Source organism: Macaca nemestrina, chromosome 15, assembly GCF_043159975.1.
Source record: "Macaca nemestrina isolate mMacNem1 chromosome 15, mMacNem.hap1, whole genome shotgun sequence".
Classification (NCBI taxonomy): Eukaryota; Metazoa; Chordata; class Mammalia; order Primates; family Cercopithecidae; genus Macaca; species Macaca nemestrina.
The window spans coordinates 26951568-26969279 of NC_092139.1; the positions used below are offsets into that span (position 1 = coordinate 26951568).

The window sequence follows — 17712 nt, forward strand, 5'->3', positions numbered from 1 at the left end:
CGATGGACTGTATCTGAACGAGACAGGAGAGTTAAGATTTAAAGGGAGTCTTCCACAAATCAATTCACTCAACTCTCACCTTTGAAGAGCCTGAAGGTGACTGTCTTCTTTGTGAAGCAATGACAACTCAGCATCCATGCAGCATTTTTTGCTGTGCAAAGCAGGGCACCTGCATTAACCTTACCTGCTGTACACGCCCTGTGTTGGGTATGTACAACAAATACCATTTTCAGATTTCACAGACGGAAAACATGAGACAGATGCCAAATGACTACCACTGGGTTTCAGTTGGAGACTTGAGTGGAATGTGATTCCATAGTCCCAGGCCTTTTCTATTAGTCCTTTCACACTGGCAAGAGATGGACAGCAAAAACCGAATCCTAACAATAGGGCAACTTCTCAAGTCCTTGCTGAGTGCCAGGCACCGTGCTAAGCACTTTCAAGGATTTCTCATTTTTCCTCTCAAGAATTCCAAGAGGTAAAAGCTATTACTATTTTTACTTTTCAAATGGGAAATTGAGGCTTAAAGAGATGAATCTCTCCTAAGGTCACAAAGCTCACGGGGAACAGGAAACAGAACAGACACAGGACAGAAACTTATGCAAATCTGGCTCCAAGGCTGTGTTCAATTTACAGTTCGAAAAAGGAAAAAGGCTTTGTTTTATGCACTTTTCATAGTATTAGCGTATAAACAAATAGATGGGATATTTTTCTTTATGCCGTATCTGGTGACTAATGCAAACCAGTAGCATTAAAATGTAAGATCACCTAGCTTCTTGGCCTATAATTTCCTCTTACATTGAAGAAACTTTTAAAAGGAAAACAAAAAAATCTACAGCTACACCAGCAAATTCCACATGCAATCTGAAAGAGCTAAAAAAAAAAAAAAAAAAAAAAGAGAGAGAGAGATACTCTGATAGGTTTTGTTTTGTTCATTCCATAAGAGAGGGTTAGAATAAAAACTTAGATGGTAATTCAGTGAATGGCGCATTAAGTAGAACAGATTGCAATTCACAGCAGCATAAGCCTGTTTGGGGGCTGCTAAAATAAACAGATTCATCTCCGAAGATACACAAGGAGGTGGTATGTGCAGCACCAAGGTGCCATTTCTGCAGGGTTGTGTGTGTGTGTTTCCCCCTCTTCCAGCCACATACTCACTTTAAATGTTAATCTGTCCTCAGGAGCACTACCAAATCACCATCTTTCCACACACCTCCATCTCTTTCAGCAGTCAAGTCGCAAGCCCTCCAAATAAGCATGTGGATGTCATTTCTAATCTGCTCCTGACAGGCAGTGAGCTGCCCCTTGCTGATAAAAGGAGACAGTCATAAAAGAGGCTGCTATGAAGCCAATACGAACCTCTCTTGCTTTAATAACATGGGACATGACTCAGAGCTAAACCCTGAGGCCTCCACTCGGTCTCTAGTCATGGGTGGGAATTGCCTCACCATTCAGAAAATGCTGGTTGCCTATTTTCTTCCAAAGCACGGGGAGAAACTTGAACCATGGGAGAGGGAAGTAACTAGAGATGGGAGAAGCATCAACACCAGCAAAACAAATCTTCTTCCAAAATCTTCTAAAATAGGGCGGACTATTAGAGAAGAATCCTAGAAACTGCAAGTCTTTTAGCTGGAAAACTGAGCCTGGAGAATCAGTAAAAAAAAATTCTTTCAAAAATGCACAGCTAACTGATGGCAGCTTTGGTAAGAATCCAAGGCTCTCAGACCACAGCTTTGCCCATAAACAAGTGACTGGCTACACATGTTAGTTCTGTCTTAGCACATAAGCATGTGGCAGACTTTTACAAACAATCTCATTAATCTTCAAAATGACCCTATAATAAAGCTATCATGAAAATGAACACACACACACACAGGGCAAGGCATTTCCCAAGTGAACAGAGATCACGTGTGGCAAAGCTGGGATTTAATCTTGGGCTTGTATGACGCCATACTCATGTTCCTTCCATATTACCATGATGTTGCCATCACAAGTGTGATGCAAATTCTAAATTTACTTAAATTCAGTCAATTTCTAAATTTACATCCCCAATAAAAAAAAACCCAGACTGCTCATTTGAATTTTGACAACTTATACTCCGGTCTTGAGAGAATCAGTACTTCTGTGATAGCAGATACAATAATACAAGGCTGAAAATGACAACCCTACTGGAGAAACGGAAAAAGTAAATAAGATTAGTCCCTATTTGTGAAGACTTAGAGTTAGTTTAGAGGGAGAGACATAAGCATGCAGGCCCAAAATACTTGTAATAATAGCTACCACTTAGGGCATACTTCCCTGTGCCAGGAAATATTCCAAGTGATTTACATATACTACATTTACTTAGTCCTCCCCACAATCCTACATGATAGGTACTATTATTCTCATCCTTTTCACTCATGAAGAAACTGAAGCAGAGAGTTTACGTAACTTGCTTGTAATCACCCAGCTGGTAGGAGTCCGAGCCAGGATTTATGTCTATACAGTCTGGCTCCAGAGTCCCTGATCTTCAGCCTGAGACTGCAGTGCAAGGGTGCACTTGGGGCAAACAGGAGGGGCTCCCGGTGGTCTCAGGGAAGACTTTCTGCAGAAACTGTCAGGGAAACACTAAGCAAAATGCTTAGTACATGACAGACACTCAATACATGTTTATTGACTAATTTGTTTCTCAAAACTCTGAAGGACACAGAGTAATAAATTAGCCAGCTTCATGAAATGGATGTGGAAAAGATGGCAGAGAGAGGTATTCTGGGCAGAGTTCAGAGCAACGGGCCAATGTCTAGAAGGTTTGAGAAAGCACAAGGTCAGGAAGCGCGAGTGGTACAGAATGGCTTTCACACATCACAAGGGTGAGGGATGTAGCTAGAGCAGCCAGCAGGCACCAAACTGGGCGAGGCACCATGAGGCCAGTGCAGGAGGTTAGACTGCATCCCGAAGGTGATGCAAGGCCACTGTTTATTGTGTTTGGGTGGAGAAGTGCATACATGAATTTTCATTTTAGAAAAATCTTGGGTTGTTGTGTAGAAAATGAACTGGAGGGCCCAAACCTACAGATAGGCAGACTAGTTAGTTAGGCAGGTGCTGCACTAAGGGAAGAAAACAAATGATGGTAGCCTGAATGTAAGTATTGGTAGTAAAGAGAAAGAAAAGTGGATAGGCTGCAGAGATATCAGAGGTAAGCTGACCAGACTACGAGAGGTGGGAGGTGGAGACAGAGGAGTAAACAGATGATGCCTAGGTTTTTGACCTGGTCAAACTGGTAAACTGCCCTAATATGGGGAGTAGGGGAAGAGATTATATAGGGTTAGGGCCACAAGCCTGGTTTTAGACTCGCTAAGTCAGAAGAGCCTATGGGTGATGTCCAAGTGGCAGCTGGCTACATGAGTCTGCAGAGATTGAGGAGGCCCTGGCACCTAGCCCCGATCTCAGCAGACCTTGCAACAAGCCTATGGAGCTTGGTAGAGGGAGAGCCTATTAGCACCACTGAATGAGGACAGAGAGGATCAGAAAGGCAAAACAGTGCCCAAGGTCATACTGCAAGGTAAGTGGCAGAGGTGTGAGACAAGAATTCAGGTCCTCTGACTTCTCTTCCAAGAGTAAGAAGGATGATTGTGACTGGCAAGGGGGCAGGCAGGGAGGCAATAGAGGGTGAATGAGCAAATGGTCGAAACTGGATATTAGGTAAAAGCACCACGTCCTCTGCCTCCAGCCCCCTCGTCACTAGCTTTTACTGGCTGTAAGCTGTCTTTTGGCAAATCTATGGACTGAGAAAGTTTGGGAACCACAGGTTTAAAGAAGAGCCTAGGCTAGGCGCAGTGGCTCAGGTCTAACTCCAGCACTTTGGGAGGCTGAGGCCTGAGGTTTCCTTGAGCACAGGAGTTTAAGTAAACACCCTGGGCAACATAGAAAGACTTTATCTCTACAAAAAAATGCAAACATTAGCTGGGCGTGGTGGCATGCACCTGAGGTCTCAGCTACTCAGGAGGCTGGGGTGGGAGGATTACTTGAGCCCAGGAGTTTGAAGCTGCAGTGAGCTGTGATCACGCCATGCCACTGCACTGCACTCCAGCCTGGGTGACAGAATGAGATCCTGTCTAAAAAAAAAAAAAAAAAAAAGGCTGGCAGTGGGAGAGGAGCTGGTAGGAACTCTCAGCAGGATTCTTTTTCAAAGCTTGCCCCAGAATCTTCCAGCAAGTTAGCAGAAAAATCGATGGCAGCCTCACACTTTCACTGTCTACCATCTCACCCAGTGTGTTAGGCACATGTACCCCACACATTCACTCCTGCACTTCACCCCCTTTCATATAAATCTTTAAATGAGTTTCGAATGCAAAGGACAAAATCTGTTTAAGACATCAAGTCCTGTGGATACTATTTCATTATAAGGAGTCCATCTTTTTCTTTTCAGGTAAAGCCTGGAATGATTTAACCGTGACAAAATTAGCATGCAATTTGTAAGTCATTACGGTGTAAAGTATGTGGTAAGAACACTTTATTGAACAAACCTGCTGAGTATAATTTTCCCAGGAACTGAAAAAGAGAAAACCTCTCTCCAAGGCTCTCCTCCCTCTTTTAGAAAAACCCTGCTAGTACCTGTATAATTCTGTCTTCCTTCTGACGGCCAAAAGCCAGGCACGCTCTGTACATTTAGCCAATGGAAACGGGAAGGAATCCACAAGAAGTCAGGATGCCTTCCCAACAACAGGCGTCTTAGTATTTTCTGGGCTTCAAGTCATTTGGGGAGTCAGGTGAAATCTGCTGAGACAAGAACCCTGGATATTTCCAGATCACAAGAACTGCTGCTCACTAGATGGATCTTAAGAATTACATGCCCTTGAAAAGTTCAGGCGTAATATTGTTCACCAGAAACCACTAGGGTATGTCCAGAGACATTATGGCCCTGGAATCTCAGAGACTTTGAATACAACATAAAAGCAGAAGGCCACTGCCCAGGACATGGAAGTCTTTGCTAGTTACAGATTATTGTAATACGTGATTTGAACTAAATGTGTATACAATTATCTCTCAGTCCTGTTGATTCTTCCAAGTGTTTTTCGTTATCAAATATTGCTACAGTTATGCCACAGAATCCACAAAACCGTACTTAAATATTTTTAGTGACGGGTCTAATCACAGAGAAAACACAAATCAGGGTTAAAAATTAGTGTTAAGAAATAATGTGGAAAGCCCAGGGTGACTCGCCCTATCTTCCTTAATACTCACAGACAGATACTAATTTCACCTACTGAGCAGTGGTCTTTCATTTACTGAATGTCAGGCACAATGTCCTGAGAAAATGATGAACAAGAGAGATTACAGTCCCAGAGATAGAGAGTAAACAAATAAATGAAATAATTACAGGTTCTGAAGCAGCTAGGGGGAGAGGGCTCGCTTACATATGGTAATCACTGAAAGCCTCTCTGAGGAGGCGACATTTTACTGAGACCTGATAGCAGAAGGAACAGCAGAGAGAGGAGGCTCAGGGCAGAAGGGAGTGGGAAATGTAAAGAAGGAAAGAAAGGCTGTGTGGCAGGAGGGGCCTAGTGGCAGGAGAAGGGGTTGGAGAAGCAGGGAAGAGTCAAGTCATGCAAAACCTTCTGTAGCAGGGAATCAGGACAATGGGTGTGTGCATGTGTGTGGGGACGGGAGAGTGGGGACGCAAACAGTCCCTGTAGAGAAAAGAAAGCTAAAGGTTTTCTGACCACCTTCTGTGTGCCAGGCCCTGTGCAAGCAGCTTTCGTGCATAATACATTCACTGACATCATATCCCTACATACATAACTTCTCAAAGTACACAAATTGGGACATACACCTTAAACACAAACCAACCACCACCAAGGAAGAAAATAAGGACAGGGCAGTTCAATTGTTTGCCCAGTCGGAGAACCAGGAAAAAGCCTGGCTATAAAGCCCATACTCTTCCTCTCACACCCTCCACTCGTGGAAGGTGCCCCTCCTCTCCGCCTTCACTTGGCTTCCCACTGCTGCTCCTTTGCTGTTTCACTCCAGACTGGAAATGCCCTAGACATCCCTACCTTTTTAGGTTCAGCACGAATGCTCAGCCACAAAACTAGCCCCCCTAGAGTTTAGGGTGACTCCAGCCTTAGATGACCTCTCCCCACTCCCTGGATCCTCCAGTCCTCGGCTGTAACACCACCCCTAGGCCCATTCTTTTCTTGGCATTTTTACTTCTCACCCCCAGCCAGTGCCTGCCTTTGCAGGCACCTCATCAACATTTGCCAAATGACTAGATTCTCTCTAGTGACCTGGTCAACTGCAAACCATGGGCACTTGCACTGCACCCAGAGAAGCCTGAAGTTCACAGGGAAGGTGATGGCTGAGACAATAAAAATACCAATACTTGAGCCTGTTATCTTAGGTTTTTTGGTTGCAGACTTGGTGAGGTATGTGAGAGATTATTCATTACTGATCTGGTAGTCAATGTCATCAAAATGCCCGAAAAATAAGCATTCAATTCAAGTCAACAAATATTTGCTGAGCTCCCAACTGGTGTAGGACATTCAAATTTAATGGGGGTGAGGAGACAAACTGTCTGTGACTTCAGAGAGCACACGGCATGAGGCAGAGGTGAAAAGGAGGTCGTGTTGTTCTAAGTCACTTTACACCTGTGAGGCGGCTTCATCTGCTAGGATGGCGCCTGAGTGCTGGCAGCAAACGCTGCTCACAAACTCATCCCTCACCCCTACCCGCCCTGGCTCTCTGCATAACACTGAGGCTGCTGAGCACTAATGGCCTTGGAATGTTTGCCAGTGCCCAGCAAAACGGCCTTGGCATCAAGGAGACAGATGTTTGTCAGGGAACGGCAGGGCCCTGGTGCCCGTGGCACACAGCAGCTCTGTGAATGGTGGGAGGGTGGCTGCAGCTATTACTCTCCGTCAGTGCTAATCAATTTCACACCCTCTTCAATGCTGATAATAGATAATCTTTTGGGAAGCAGGCCAAGTTTCCTAACAGCTACAAGCAAGCTGCTCCCTGACACCCAGCCACTTATCCGGTCTCCCTCAAAAAAAGTCTAAGCTGCACCTCAAACAAAGCATCTGACGGTGCCAACACTGTTCTGCTAGGCGACTCCTTCTGGCAAGGAGGATGCTCTCAGGAAAAGGACTGTCTGCCTTACTAAAAAGTTACACAAGAATTCCAAAGGAAGCTAGGAAATTCTAGCAGCAGCAGTGGCGGCGGCAGCTTCTACTTACTGAGCGAAGTACTTTCTATACTTTATGCTTAGTCTTCATAATAACCTTTAACGGGAGGTGTTTTGTTTTTATTTTTTGAGACAGGGTCTCACTCTGTCACCCAGACTGGAGTGCAGGGGCATAATCTCGGCTCGCTCCAACCCTCACCTCTAAGGCTCCAGTGACCTCTCGGGCCTCAGGCTCCCCAGTAGCTGGGATTACAGGTGTGTGCCATCATGCCCAGCTAATTTTTGTATTTTTAGAAGAGATGGGGTTTTGCTCTGTCGACCAGGCTGGTCTCAAATTTCTGGCCTCAAGTGATCTGTCCACCTTGGCCTTCCAAAGTTTTAGGCCTACCCTAAAAAGGTAGGCTGTCTGGCCTCCCAAAGTTCAGGTGTGAACCACCGCATCTGGCCCAAAAGGGAGGTGTTTTTATTCTAATTTTACAGATGAGAAAACAAAGCTTAGGAAGGTCACCTCGATTGTCCAAGACCTCAGAGCTAGAAGTGGCAAGATTACCTTTTCTACTAGACTGCACCTCTATCTAGAAGACCAGTTAGTCACTGACCAACCTATCACTGTGCTTTTAATCCATTCCATTGTCCAAAAATGGCAGAGTTACCAAAGGGTGTTTAACTTAACCTGAGGGAATGAGGGAAAACAGGAAGCTCGAGGGGTTGGATCACCTTGCCCAGCATCAGGTTATAGCCCAGAAACTGAGGCTACATGAGGCAGAGTGACAAGCCATAGCTGGCAGTGATTTAAAGGTAGTGCTTGCTCTTAAATCCTAGGTCCCCTGACTCCCAGGTCTTCCTTTTGCCACCCCTCAAAACCTCCCTAGCAGATAACATCAGGGATTCCGTCAGGGCTGGAGTTCTAACTGTCTAATGGCTGTTTCTTTACAAAAGTCCAGGGAATTTCAAGTTGTTTCTAATTATCATTCAGATAAAGAGAAGGGGTACATTACTCCCACAATTTAACAACCACTGAGTGTCCTTCATGTCCAAGTTACTGTATAGGGAAGAAAAGCTGGAAATGGAAGGTTTAATTGAAGAACAAAGGAGTTGGGGTGAATTGGAATGAAAGAATTGTGGTGGAACATGCTAGTATCTAAAGTCCAGCCTCAGAATTTAGAGTCTTTGCCTTTTATCTTGCAGTAGTATCACTGTATAAAAGGAGAAAGCCCCAGTTAATCAATTCAATCAATCCACAAACTTCTGAGGACTTACTAAGTTTAGTGATCATAGAGAAATCACAAGAATGAAAAGTACAGCTACCTATCTGCTGGGGTTCATGAATGAAGGTATATTTTATGAAAGGAGAGAGGTGGATAAGAAGTGGCAAAGAGAAACAGGACACAGGTAACAAGGCCACTGTCTCCCCACATCTCCCCAGCCCTAGTCTCTCACTCTGGCCTGAGGCATGCCCTGAAGGAAAATGCTGGTGTAATTCCCAATGCACACGAAAGCCTTAGCCGAATGGTCCCAACACAGGGGAGGGGAGGGCTATACTAAAATTAGTCCTTCCACCAGTGAAGTTCAAAAGCCTCAAGTGTATCTTTAAGACAAGACTGAAAAGAAGGATGGAGTGATGCAGCAAAACAAGATCACAAGGAAAATGAGGTCTCCTGTAGACTTGGAAAAAAGTAAGCCAGGCGTCATTTTATAATGTGACTGAAGACTTGAGAAGTATCTTGTAGGAGAGCCAATACGAATTGGACATTAAACAGTGACAGGAAAACTTACCCTGATTAAGGAACACAGATGGAAAGCTACAGTGGCCAGAGATGGCAGAGAACAAAATGGAAGGAAGTAAAAAACACAGAGGGTGGGGTAACACCATAGTAAGCAGAGTCCCTCAAGAAAAAACATCCAGCAGGTGTCCCTTCTCTCAGCAGCCATCAACATGAGAAAACAAGAGTTAGCCCTTCAGAACCTGTGGTTTGGCTTGGCTGCAATGCATCTGAGCTTCCATTCTCTAGGTCTCCAGTTTTCCATCTGTAAATGGGGTAACTGGGTTCCAGGACCATTCAGTTTCCTTCCAGCTCCTCTACCCTGTGATCACCCTTCCTCAGCATGCCTCCCTCAGGATTTCAGAAGCCAGCAAGTGTGAGTACTAAGACATGCTCTGCCAACATGGTACCAGGTCAGAGCCCTGTACTTTGGCCAGATTTTCGAAGAGAAGCTCTTGTCAAGGGTGCCTGTGCTGTCCACCCAGACTCCCAGGTCAGACCTGGATGGATACTACACATTCTTCTTCCTGAAAGGCTGTCACTGTTGTCAGAAGGGCAGTCATAACCACTTGGCAGACCATCATCTGTTCTACTTTTACAACATGTTAGATGGCACTGCTGTCCTTACCTATCCTGTGGGGAGATACGAGGAACAAAAGGGAACCAAATGGAGGGCAAGTCAATAGCTGGTAAAAAGAAAGACAGGGATACGTACGTGTTTTTCCCCTTCAATCTTCTTGTCCGCCACCTGCATTGCACCCAGATATTTAAAATGCAACTCCATTAGTCTGTCAACCTGAAAGAGAGAGATTTTACAGGCCTGAGTGGGAAGGAAAGACAACGCACAGCAAGAGAACAGTAGCACTCTTATTCATCTCACTGTCGCTCCTTACAAAGGGAGGCCTGCTCCGGCGCTCCTTACAGCGGATGAGAGAAGCTTTGCTTAGGGACACATCAGGAATGGATCAAAGGGCTGGGGCAGAACAAAGCAAACACTTAGGATGAATGCAGTTTGAACCAGGTCATTCCCGAAAGGAGGCTATGCATTCTCAGCCCTTCTAGAACTCCCAGGAATGCACATTGTTAAAAACAAATAAATAAATAAAAATTCAAGTCCCTTCTTGCCAAGAGAAGGAGCTTGAAGTCACACACTTGATATTCACTTACAACTTTGCAGAAATTTCTTTTTTCAGACTGAAACCTTTCATGTTCAGATTCTGCCCCAGAGCTGATCTTTTTAGAAAAATGCCTGAGTCAAATCTTTTTAGTTGCTTTTGAGTCAGAAGACAGAGCAAGAAAACCTCCTTCAGCAACTTTAAAAAAGACCCTGACTTTTGCTTGGCAGTAACTTAAAAATCAGTTTTAAGCTGAGCAAAGTCATGCTTCAAACATGGCTTGAGGAACACTCAGTGGGTTTGAAAAAGTTTTGTTTTTTTCCCCAACACTCCAAAATGACTGAAGAAACACTGTGAAGCCAGCCCAGACTCCTGACTTATCTTTTTATCAGGTTGGCACCATCATAGCCCTTGGCAACTCTGGCATTCATTTTCCCAGGAGCTGATACTGGTTGGTTAATAGGAGATGTTCCGTCAACATGCCATCAGATAGTCTGAGAAGACTGCGGTCACACCTTCTTTAGCCAACACTGACGACCCTAAGACCTTAATGTTTCAGCTTATAAAGTATTTTCATGACCATTATTTCCTTAAACTTTGAAAAACACCTGACAAGGTGTGCAGGGAAGATAGGTAGCAAACCCCATTTTAAAGATGAGGAAACTGAAGCACAGATGTTAAATGATGTCACGAGGGTGACGTGACTACTAAGATGCTCTGTGTCCGAACTTGAAGGCCTCTTCATCATGCTATACTCCTGGTGAGGGTAGAAAAAATGGTCAGAGGTAGCTCAAAGAGACAGTCTTAAACCTTTCTTGGGTAAGTTACATAATGTCTCTAAGCTTCAACTGCCTTGCCTGTCAATGCAAATAATAACTATACAAGGATAAATAAACCACAGTGTTGTGAGAATATATGCAACGATGAAAGTCATCTGCTCTATTATCCAATCCACAGTAGTCACTCAATAAATGGTAGCTCTTATTACTGTTAAAAATCCTATCGTCTGGCATACTAGATAAAGATAAAAAATATCCATCTAAACTCATGTCACTGTGTTCCCAGCTTCCATAGCCCAATCCATCTAATCTCATGTAATTGCGGTCCCAGCTTCCATAGCCCGATCCATCTAATCTCATGTAACTGTGTTCCCAGCTTCCACAGCCCGATCCATCTAATCTCATGTAACTGTGTTCCCAGCTTCCATAGCCCAATCCATCTAATCTCATGTAATTGCGGACCCAGCTTCCATAGCCCGATCCATCTAATCTCATGTAACTGTGTTCCCAGCTTCCACAGCCCGATCCATCTAATCTCATGTAACTGTGTTCCCAGCTTCCATAGCCCGATCCATTTAATCTCATGTAACTGTGCTCCCAGCTTCCATAGCCCGATCCATCTAATCTCATGTAACTGTGTTCCCAGCTTCCATAGCCCGATCCATTTAATCTCATGTAACTGTGTTCCCAGCTTCCATAGCCCATTCCATCTAATCTCATATAATTGCGGTCCCAGCTTCCATAGCCCATTTAAGGCAGGCTCTACCATTTCCTTATCATTATCTTCATTTTATTACCACCACCTTAGTAAGACCTTATCTAATTCACCTCCCATTGACCCTTCAAGATGAGTATTGATGTCTCCATGTTGAAGCTGGGGAAACTGAAGTTCAGAGCGGTACATATCTCAAAAGTGGCGAAAACAGGCTCAAATCTCAAGTCTGTATCCAAAGCCAATGCTCTTAATCACTTTGCTATGCTGTGCAACACCCCTCAACAAAAATCCTAGTCTAATCCATGCTCTTTGGGTCTAAAAATCCCCCTCAAGTACTACTAGTGGTATCATCCTCAGGTGTTACGACTCCCAGGAGAATGCATTTGGAGATGAAAAGCAGAATAACCAGAAAAGCCTTTGACATGCAAAACAACAGGGCCCAGCTGCTAGAGAAGAGAATTTTAGGGTAGGACCACTCAACCCAGTATCTGTCAGATCACATCAGGTAAAGAGCCTTTCTATCAGTCCTGGTCCCATCTTTACAGTCCAACAGTCACCCACCTTCTCGCTGTCATTTTCAGTGAATTTATTCAGAAGCCGGGTTCGCTGCTGCCCTCTCAGGTTCCGCAGAAGGGAAGCCAGGATCGAACAGACATGCTCTGGGTTGGGAAAGAGAAAAGAGAACATGCTGAGATCAGAGCAGTAATTATTACCTCTCTTCAACCTCGTCTGGTTCTATCGAGGGGGGGATAAGTAGGCCTCTCTGACTGCTGCTATTGATTAATAAGACAAGAACCTAAATTGTGTCACTAAAAAACCGAACCGATCTTCACACCGCACAAAAAATATATTCAAAAGGGATGATATCCTCAAGGACAACTTGAGCAAGTGAATCAAAACTAAGTTAGAATTCCTTTTCCGTCTGGAATTAATTGATTTTTATTGTCCACAACAGAACCTCAAACTAATCCTGCCTTTACAGAAATAACCTGTGAATAGAATATGAACACCAGCCATGACATGAACAAATAATAGATGAGACATGTTCTATCGAATTCTCAAATTACCTTATAACTTTCCCAAGTAAACAGCCTGGAATTAAATATGAAATATGACAGGGACCCAGTGCTATCACTTGCATTCTGGGGCAGCTAACACCCCTGCTTCGAGTTTAAAGGTGGCTGGACTGTAAGCACTTCAAAACAGTTAACAGGGCTTTCTGAGTTCAACAACCTAGCGCCTTCTATTATGAAATACTATTATTCTACTCTTGGAAGAAGAGGGTAATTGAAGGGTATATTACAGGCTTCAGGTGTAAAGAGATTCTTTTCTTTAAAAAGAACTTTCAAAAAATCAAGAATAATGACCTTGAAAAGGAGGTGACAAAAGTCTACTCGTGGAGAAATGGCAGAACAAAGTTTATTTTGAAATAAAATGCTCACAGTGTGAACAACAGTTTATTTGAAAACTGAGGAGCACCTTCCTATGCCAAAGTTACCTTGGGTTCCCAAGAATGTCACCTGACTACGGAGGTCACAAGGAAGCATTCTTACTTCTCGGATTATAGCACGGATATAATTTTGTGCCAGTGTGTTTTTCTTCACTTAATAAGCATCCCCCACCCCCTCGCTTCCCTAATTTCTTAATGTTGGAGTTATAGAGTCCTTAAGATTTCTATTTTCTATCTATATACACATCCCTGGTGATCTCATCTTGTCCTATGGCTTTGAAAACCATTTATATGCTGACGACTCACAAATTTGAACCTATAGGTCAGTCCTGTCCTCTGAATGCTGACTGATATATTCAACTGTCTACCTGCCCTCTCCACTTGGCTGCCTAACATCCTATCAACCTTTTTTCCTTAACTTTTATTTTGAGACAGGGTCTCATACTGTCACCCAGGCAGCGGCACGATCAGGGCTCACTGCAGCCTCGACCTCTGAGGCTCAATGAATCCTCCTGCCTCAGTCTCCTGAGTAGCTGGGACTACAGGCACACAACACCATGCCTGGCTAATTTTGTAATTTCTGCAGAGATGGGGTTTAGCCATGTTACCCAGGCTGGGGCTGAACTCCTGGCCTCAAGCAATCCACCTGTCTTCACTTTCCAAAGTGCTGGGATTACAGGTGTGAGCCACTGTGCCTGGCTGGTTCTTTTAAACTTAACATGTCCAAAAATAAGCTCCTGATCTTCCTCCTTAAACCTGTTTCCCATAGTTGTTTCCATCTAACTAACGGCAACCAGAATCTCCAGTTTCTCCCGCCAAAACCAGTGAAAATGCCCTTGATTCTCTTCTTTTTCACATGTCCCACGAGAAACCTCATCAGCTTTACCTTCAAATCATATCCAGTATCTCACCTCTTCTGACTACTACCACCGCTGCTACTGCACTACCCTCGTCCACATCACCATCATTTCTTGCTTGGAATAGTCAATAGCCTACTAGTGAGTCCGTCTGCTTCCACCCTTGTCTGCTTTGGCCTAATCTCCATAGAGCAGCCAGCACGATTCCTTAGGTTAACACCTAAAGTCAGGTCTGTTTAAAACACTCCAGTGACTCCCCAACTCAGACTAAATGTTGCTTCTAACATCAGGTTGTTCCTGCCTCGGGGCTTCTGCACTTGCTATTTCCTCTGCCTGAAATGTTCCTCGGCAGATTATCTGCATGGCTTACTCTTTAAATCTGGTTTTACTCCACTGTCATCCTCTCAGCAAGGCTTCCCTTTGACCACCCTATTGAAAAATGCAATGCCTTACATGGCTATTCTCAAGTCTTACCTGCTTTATTTTTCTCTTCGTCATGTGTTACTTTCTAAAATACTCTATCATTTATTTATTTATTTATTTATTTTGTTCACCATCTCCCTTCAGTTAGAACACAAATTCTCTGCAGGCAGATATTTTAAGTCTGCTCTGTTCATTTCCACATCCCCAGTTCTAAAACAATGTCTGGCACATGGTAGGTGTTTTGCGAATACTTGCTGAATGAATTATATTTATCAATATAAAAGTTTTCAGTGGTGGAGGTGGGCGTGGGGGCAAACAGGCCACTTTTGAATTCTGGATATGTTTCAAATGCCTTCAAATACCTTTTGCACTTCTATATATAATTCCTACCCCCAATTCAGAGCAATACTACCTTTGCATTGATAATATGCTTTCAAACTGTTCAGTTATAAAATGGTCCTTAAAGAGTTTTTGTACGTGGGAGTAGGTAAATGGCTTTTTCTGAGGGTGCCATCAATTTCAATAACATATTTCTAATTGGTAGAATCCATTTTTTTAGGTATTGAAAATACAACATTTTTCTTAAAATATGCTGTGGACAGAGGTACTATATACCTTCTCAAGACCCCAGGCTCCCCCAGTATCTTCCTCTCAACTTTTATGTAAAGCTGGGACTGAGCTGGTGGAACCTCCATCTGCCGTAGTCACTCACTGGGGTGGGGTGAGGGTAGAGAGTAGTGGAGAGGGCCCTGCCTCCACAGGAAGACAAAAAACCCCATGAACCCAAGGTAAGGACGGTGAGCTAACAGAGCTCAGCTCAGGGTGAGAAAGTAGGGTAAGAAAGGAACGTCTGTGAAGACGCACTTGAGCGAAAGTGCTCCGACCTTTGTGTATGCCAAGGAGAGAAGGTTAGGGGCGGGAAGAACGAGGGACAGGATCAACTCTGTAACCTTGTGCCAACGAAGCTGGAAGTAGCTGTGATTTCTTCAGCTGGTGAACAGATACGGGACAGGCCATAACAAATGCAGTGAATTCTAACAAGATCAGTTCTGAAACTTTGGAATTATTTAGTATGACAGCTGGTGACAACATCCTGGTATTATATACATGGCAATCTGACAACTACAGAGGAAGGAAAAAAAAAAATCAGAGGCAAAGCTCTCATCGATTATTTGAGCCAAATTTCTCATTGTATGATGGAAAAACTGAGGCCCAGAGAGAAATGACTTGTCCACACAGCTAATTGGTGGAAGAGGTAGAACTCAAACTTCGGATTACTCACTCCCTCATTCACTGACCAGTCTACCTCTGTGCCTAGCAAGTGCTGAGTGTTCAGGGCCAAAAACAAACAACACAGCCTCCCTAACCTGAAGGAGCTCCTCATTTGGTGAAAAAACCGAAACAATTACAGCACTGTTACAAGTTCCATTACTGAGGGAGGCAAACAGGACGTGGGCAACATAGAGGAGGCACAACTGACTTCCAAGGATTCCCACTGGACATAACCAACAACTGAAAATCTTAAAAAACAAAGAAGAGCCATAGCCAACAAGACAGAGAAAAGGAGAGAACATTCCAGGCAGAAGGAACAATACATGCAAAGATCAGTTTGAATCAGTTTGAATGGAGTGCCATGTCCATGTGGCAGAGGGGAGGCCAGTGAGGAAGGCAAAGGTTGACCATGGAGAACAGGGGCAAGGGCCTACCAGTGAATTTTAAGCTGGGGAGAGAGAACATGGGATCTGAGTTTACACCAATCTCCTCAGCAGCCATAGTTCTTTCAGAGATCAAGATCAAGAAAATGTTTCTCTTTCCTGATACATTTTTTGTATTTCCTTATCAACGTTCCTTCTTTGCCTGGGCTATTAGGAAGCTCAAAGATGAATTTATACTCAACCACAGAAAGCAATTTCTTTTATTCTTTTGTTGTTACTGATTCCCTTCACCCCCTACCAATGGAGTTTAAAATAAAAGCAATGGATGTATGAGGTAAAAATCAAACTACATGAAAAGGTACAATGTGTACTTGATATTTATTGAGCATCTATACTATTTCTTTTCTCATATTCCTTCCACGAACTCATTCTTCTCTCCCAAGAAAAACTACAAAGTACCTTGTGTACATTTTCAGGGGGAGAGTTCTGCATTTCATATATAAAAATATTCCCTAATATATCTTTCCATATCGGCACACACACTTCATTTTTTAAAATGGCTATCTAGAATTCCACTGAGCTTCTTTATCACAATTTTAACTAGCGCCCATTCCCGAGTATTTTAGGTAGTTTCCAGTTTTGTGTTATTTTATTCTTGCTGTTAGAAGCAATGCTGGAGTGAGTATACAAGTCCACATATTTTGGCTTACTTTTGCACAAATATTCTGAAAGTCCATTCCTAGTAGTGGAATTAGGGCATCAAAAGAAATTTACATACGAAATGTTGAAAGACACTGACAAACTGTCTTCCAAAACGGTTATATCAATGACATACCCACTATTAGTATATATATGAGCATCTGTCTTCCCATATCCTCACTCAGATTGCATATTATCCAACTTAGTAATTGTGACAACCCACAAGGTGAAAAATGAGATCTTCTTTTGATTAGCATGTGTTTGTTCTTGTTACGAATGAGGTGAAACATCTTTTCCTATGCGTATTAGGGTTCTCCAGAGAAACAGAATAGGAAATATAAAAAATATACAGAAAAAGATTTATTATGAGGGATGGGCTTGTGCAATTATGGAGGCTGAGAAGGCCCGTGATCTGTCATCTGCAGGCTGAAGGCCCAGGAAAGCCAATGGAGTAGTACCAACCCAAGCCCAAAGGAATAATGTCTTGCCAGTGATTTGGGTATCCCACAGCCCAGTCAACTGAACATAAAATTCACCATCACACTATGTTTATTGGCCACTTGTATTGCTTTTTCTTGAACTGCCTGGCCTTATCCTTTGTTCAATTTTGACTTCTACGAACTCTTTATAAATTAAGGATATTACCCTTTTCCATATATGTTGCAAATAGGTTCCCTAATGTAACATTTGTGTTTTGACAAATTCTTATTCAAAGCTAAGATTTAGTGCCACCATATTGTTTTGCTGAAAGCTCCTTCAAATTCCTATTTGAACATAAGTAGGGTATAATAATAACTGTCATCATTTTTATTGTTTATCTATGCCAGTAGGCTTGAGTCTGCACACAATTTTTTCACAGAATCCTCACAACTAAGCTGTGGAAAAGGTACCATCCACATCTCCATTTTATAAATGTGGAACCCAAGGCTCAGCGAGATTAACTGATTTAAGGTCATGTGCTTGAGTAGGTGGCTGGATCTTAGATCTGAATCTAAGTCGCCTGATTCCAAACTGGAAGCTTTTCCTACCATGTTATGTTTCCCACATATAAAAGGCAATCATCAATGCTATTAAAGAAGGAAGGTAAATGAGAC

The 17712-nt window shown here is 43.2% G+C and overlaps 1 protein-coding gene across 2 annotated transcripts in view; it reads right to left on the reverse strand.

Annotated features, from left to right (window-relative positions):
- LOC105496316 (catenin beta like 1) overlaps window positions 1–17712 on the reverse strand; it is a 176669-nt gene that overhangs the window by 19903 nt on the left and 139054 nt on the right. For both annotated transcript variants that reach the window (XM_071079342.1, XM_071079343.1), the window contains 2 exons: window positions 12096–12193; window positions 9641–9721 (listed from right to left, as the gene is read on the reverse strand). In XM_071079342.1, coding sequence (XP_070935443.1) covers window positions 9641–9721; window positions 12096–12193 — 179 coding nt within the window. The remainder of the gene's footprint in view (window positions 1–9640; window positions 9722–12095; window positions 12194–17712) is intronic.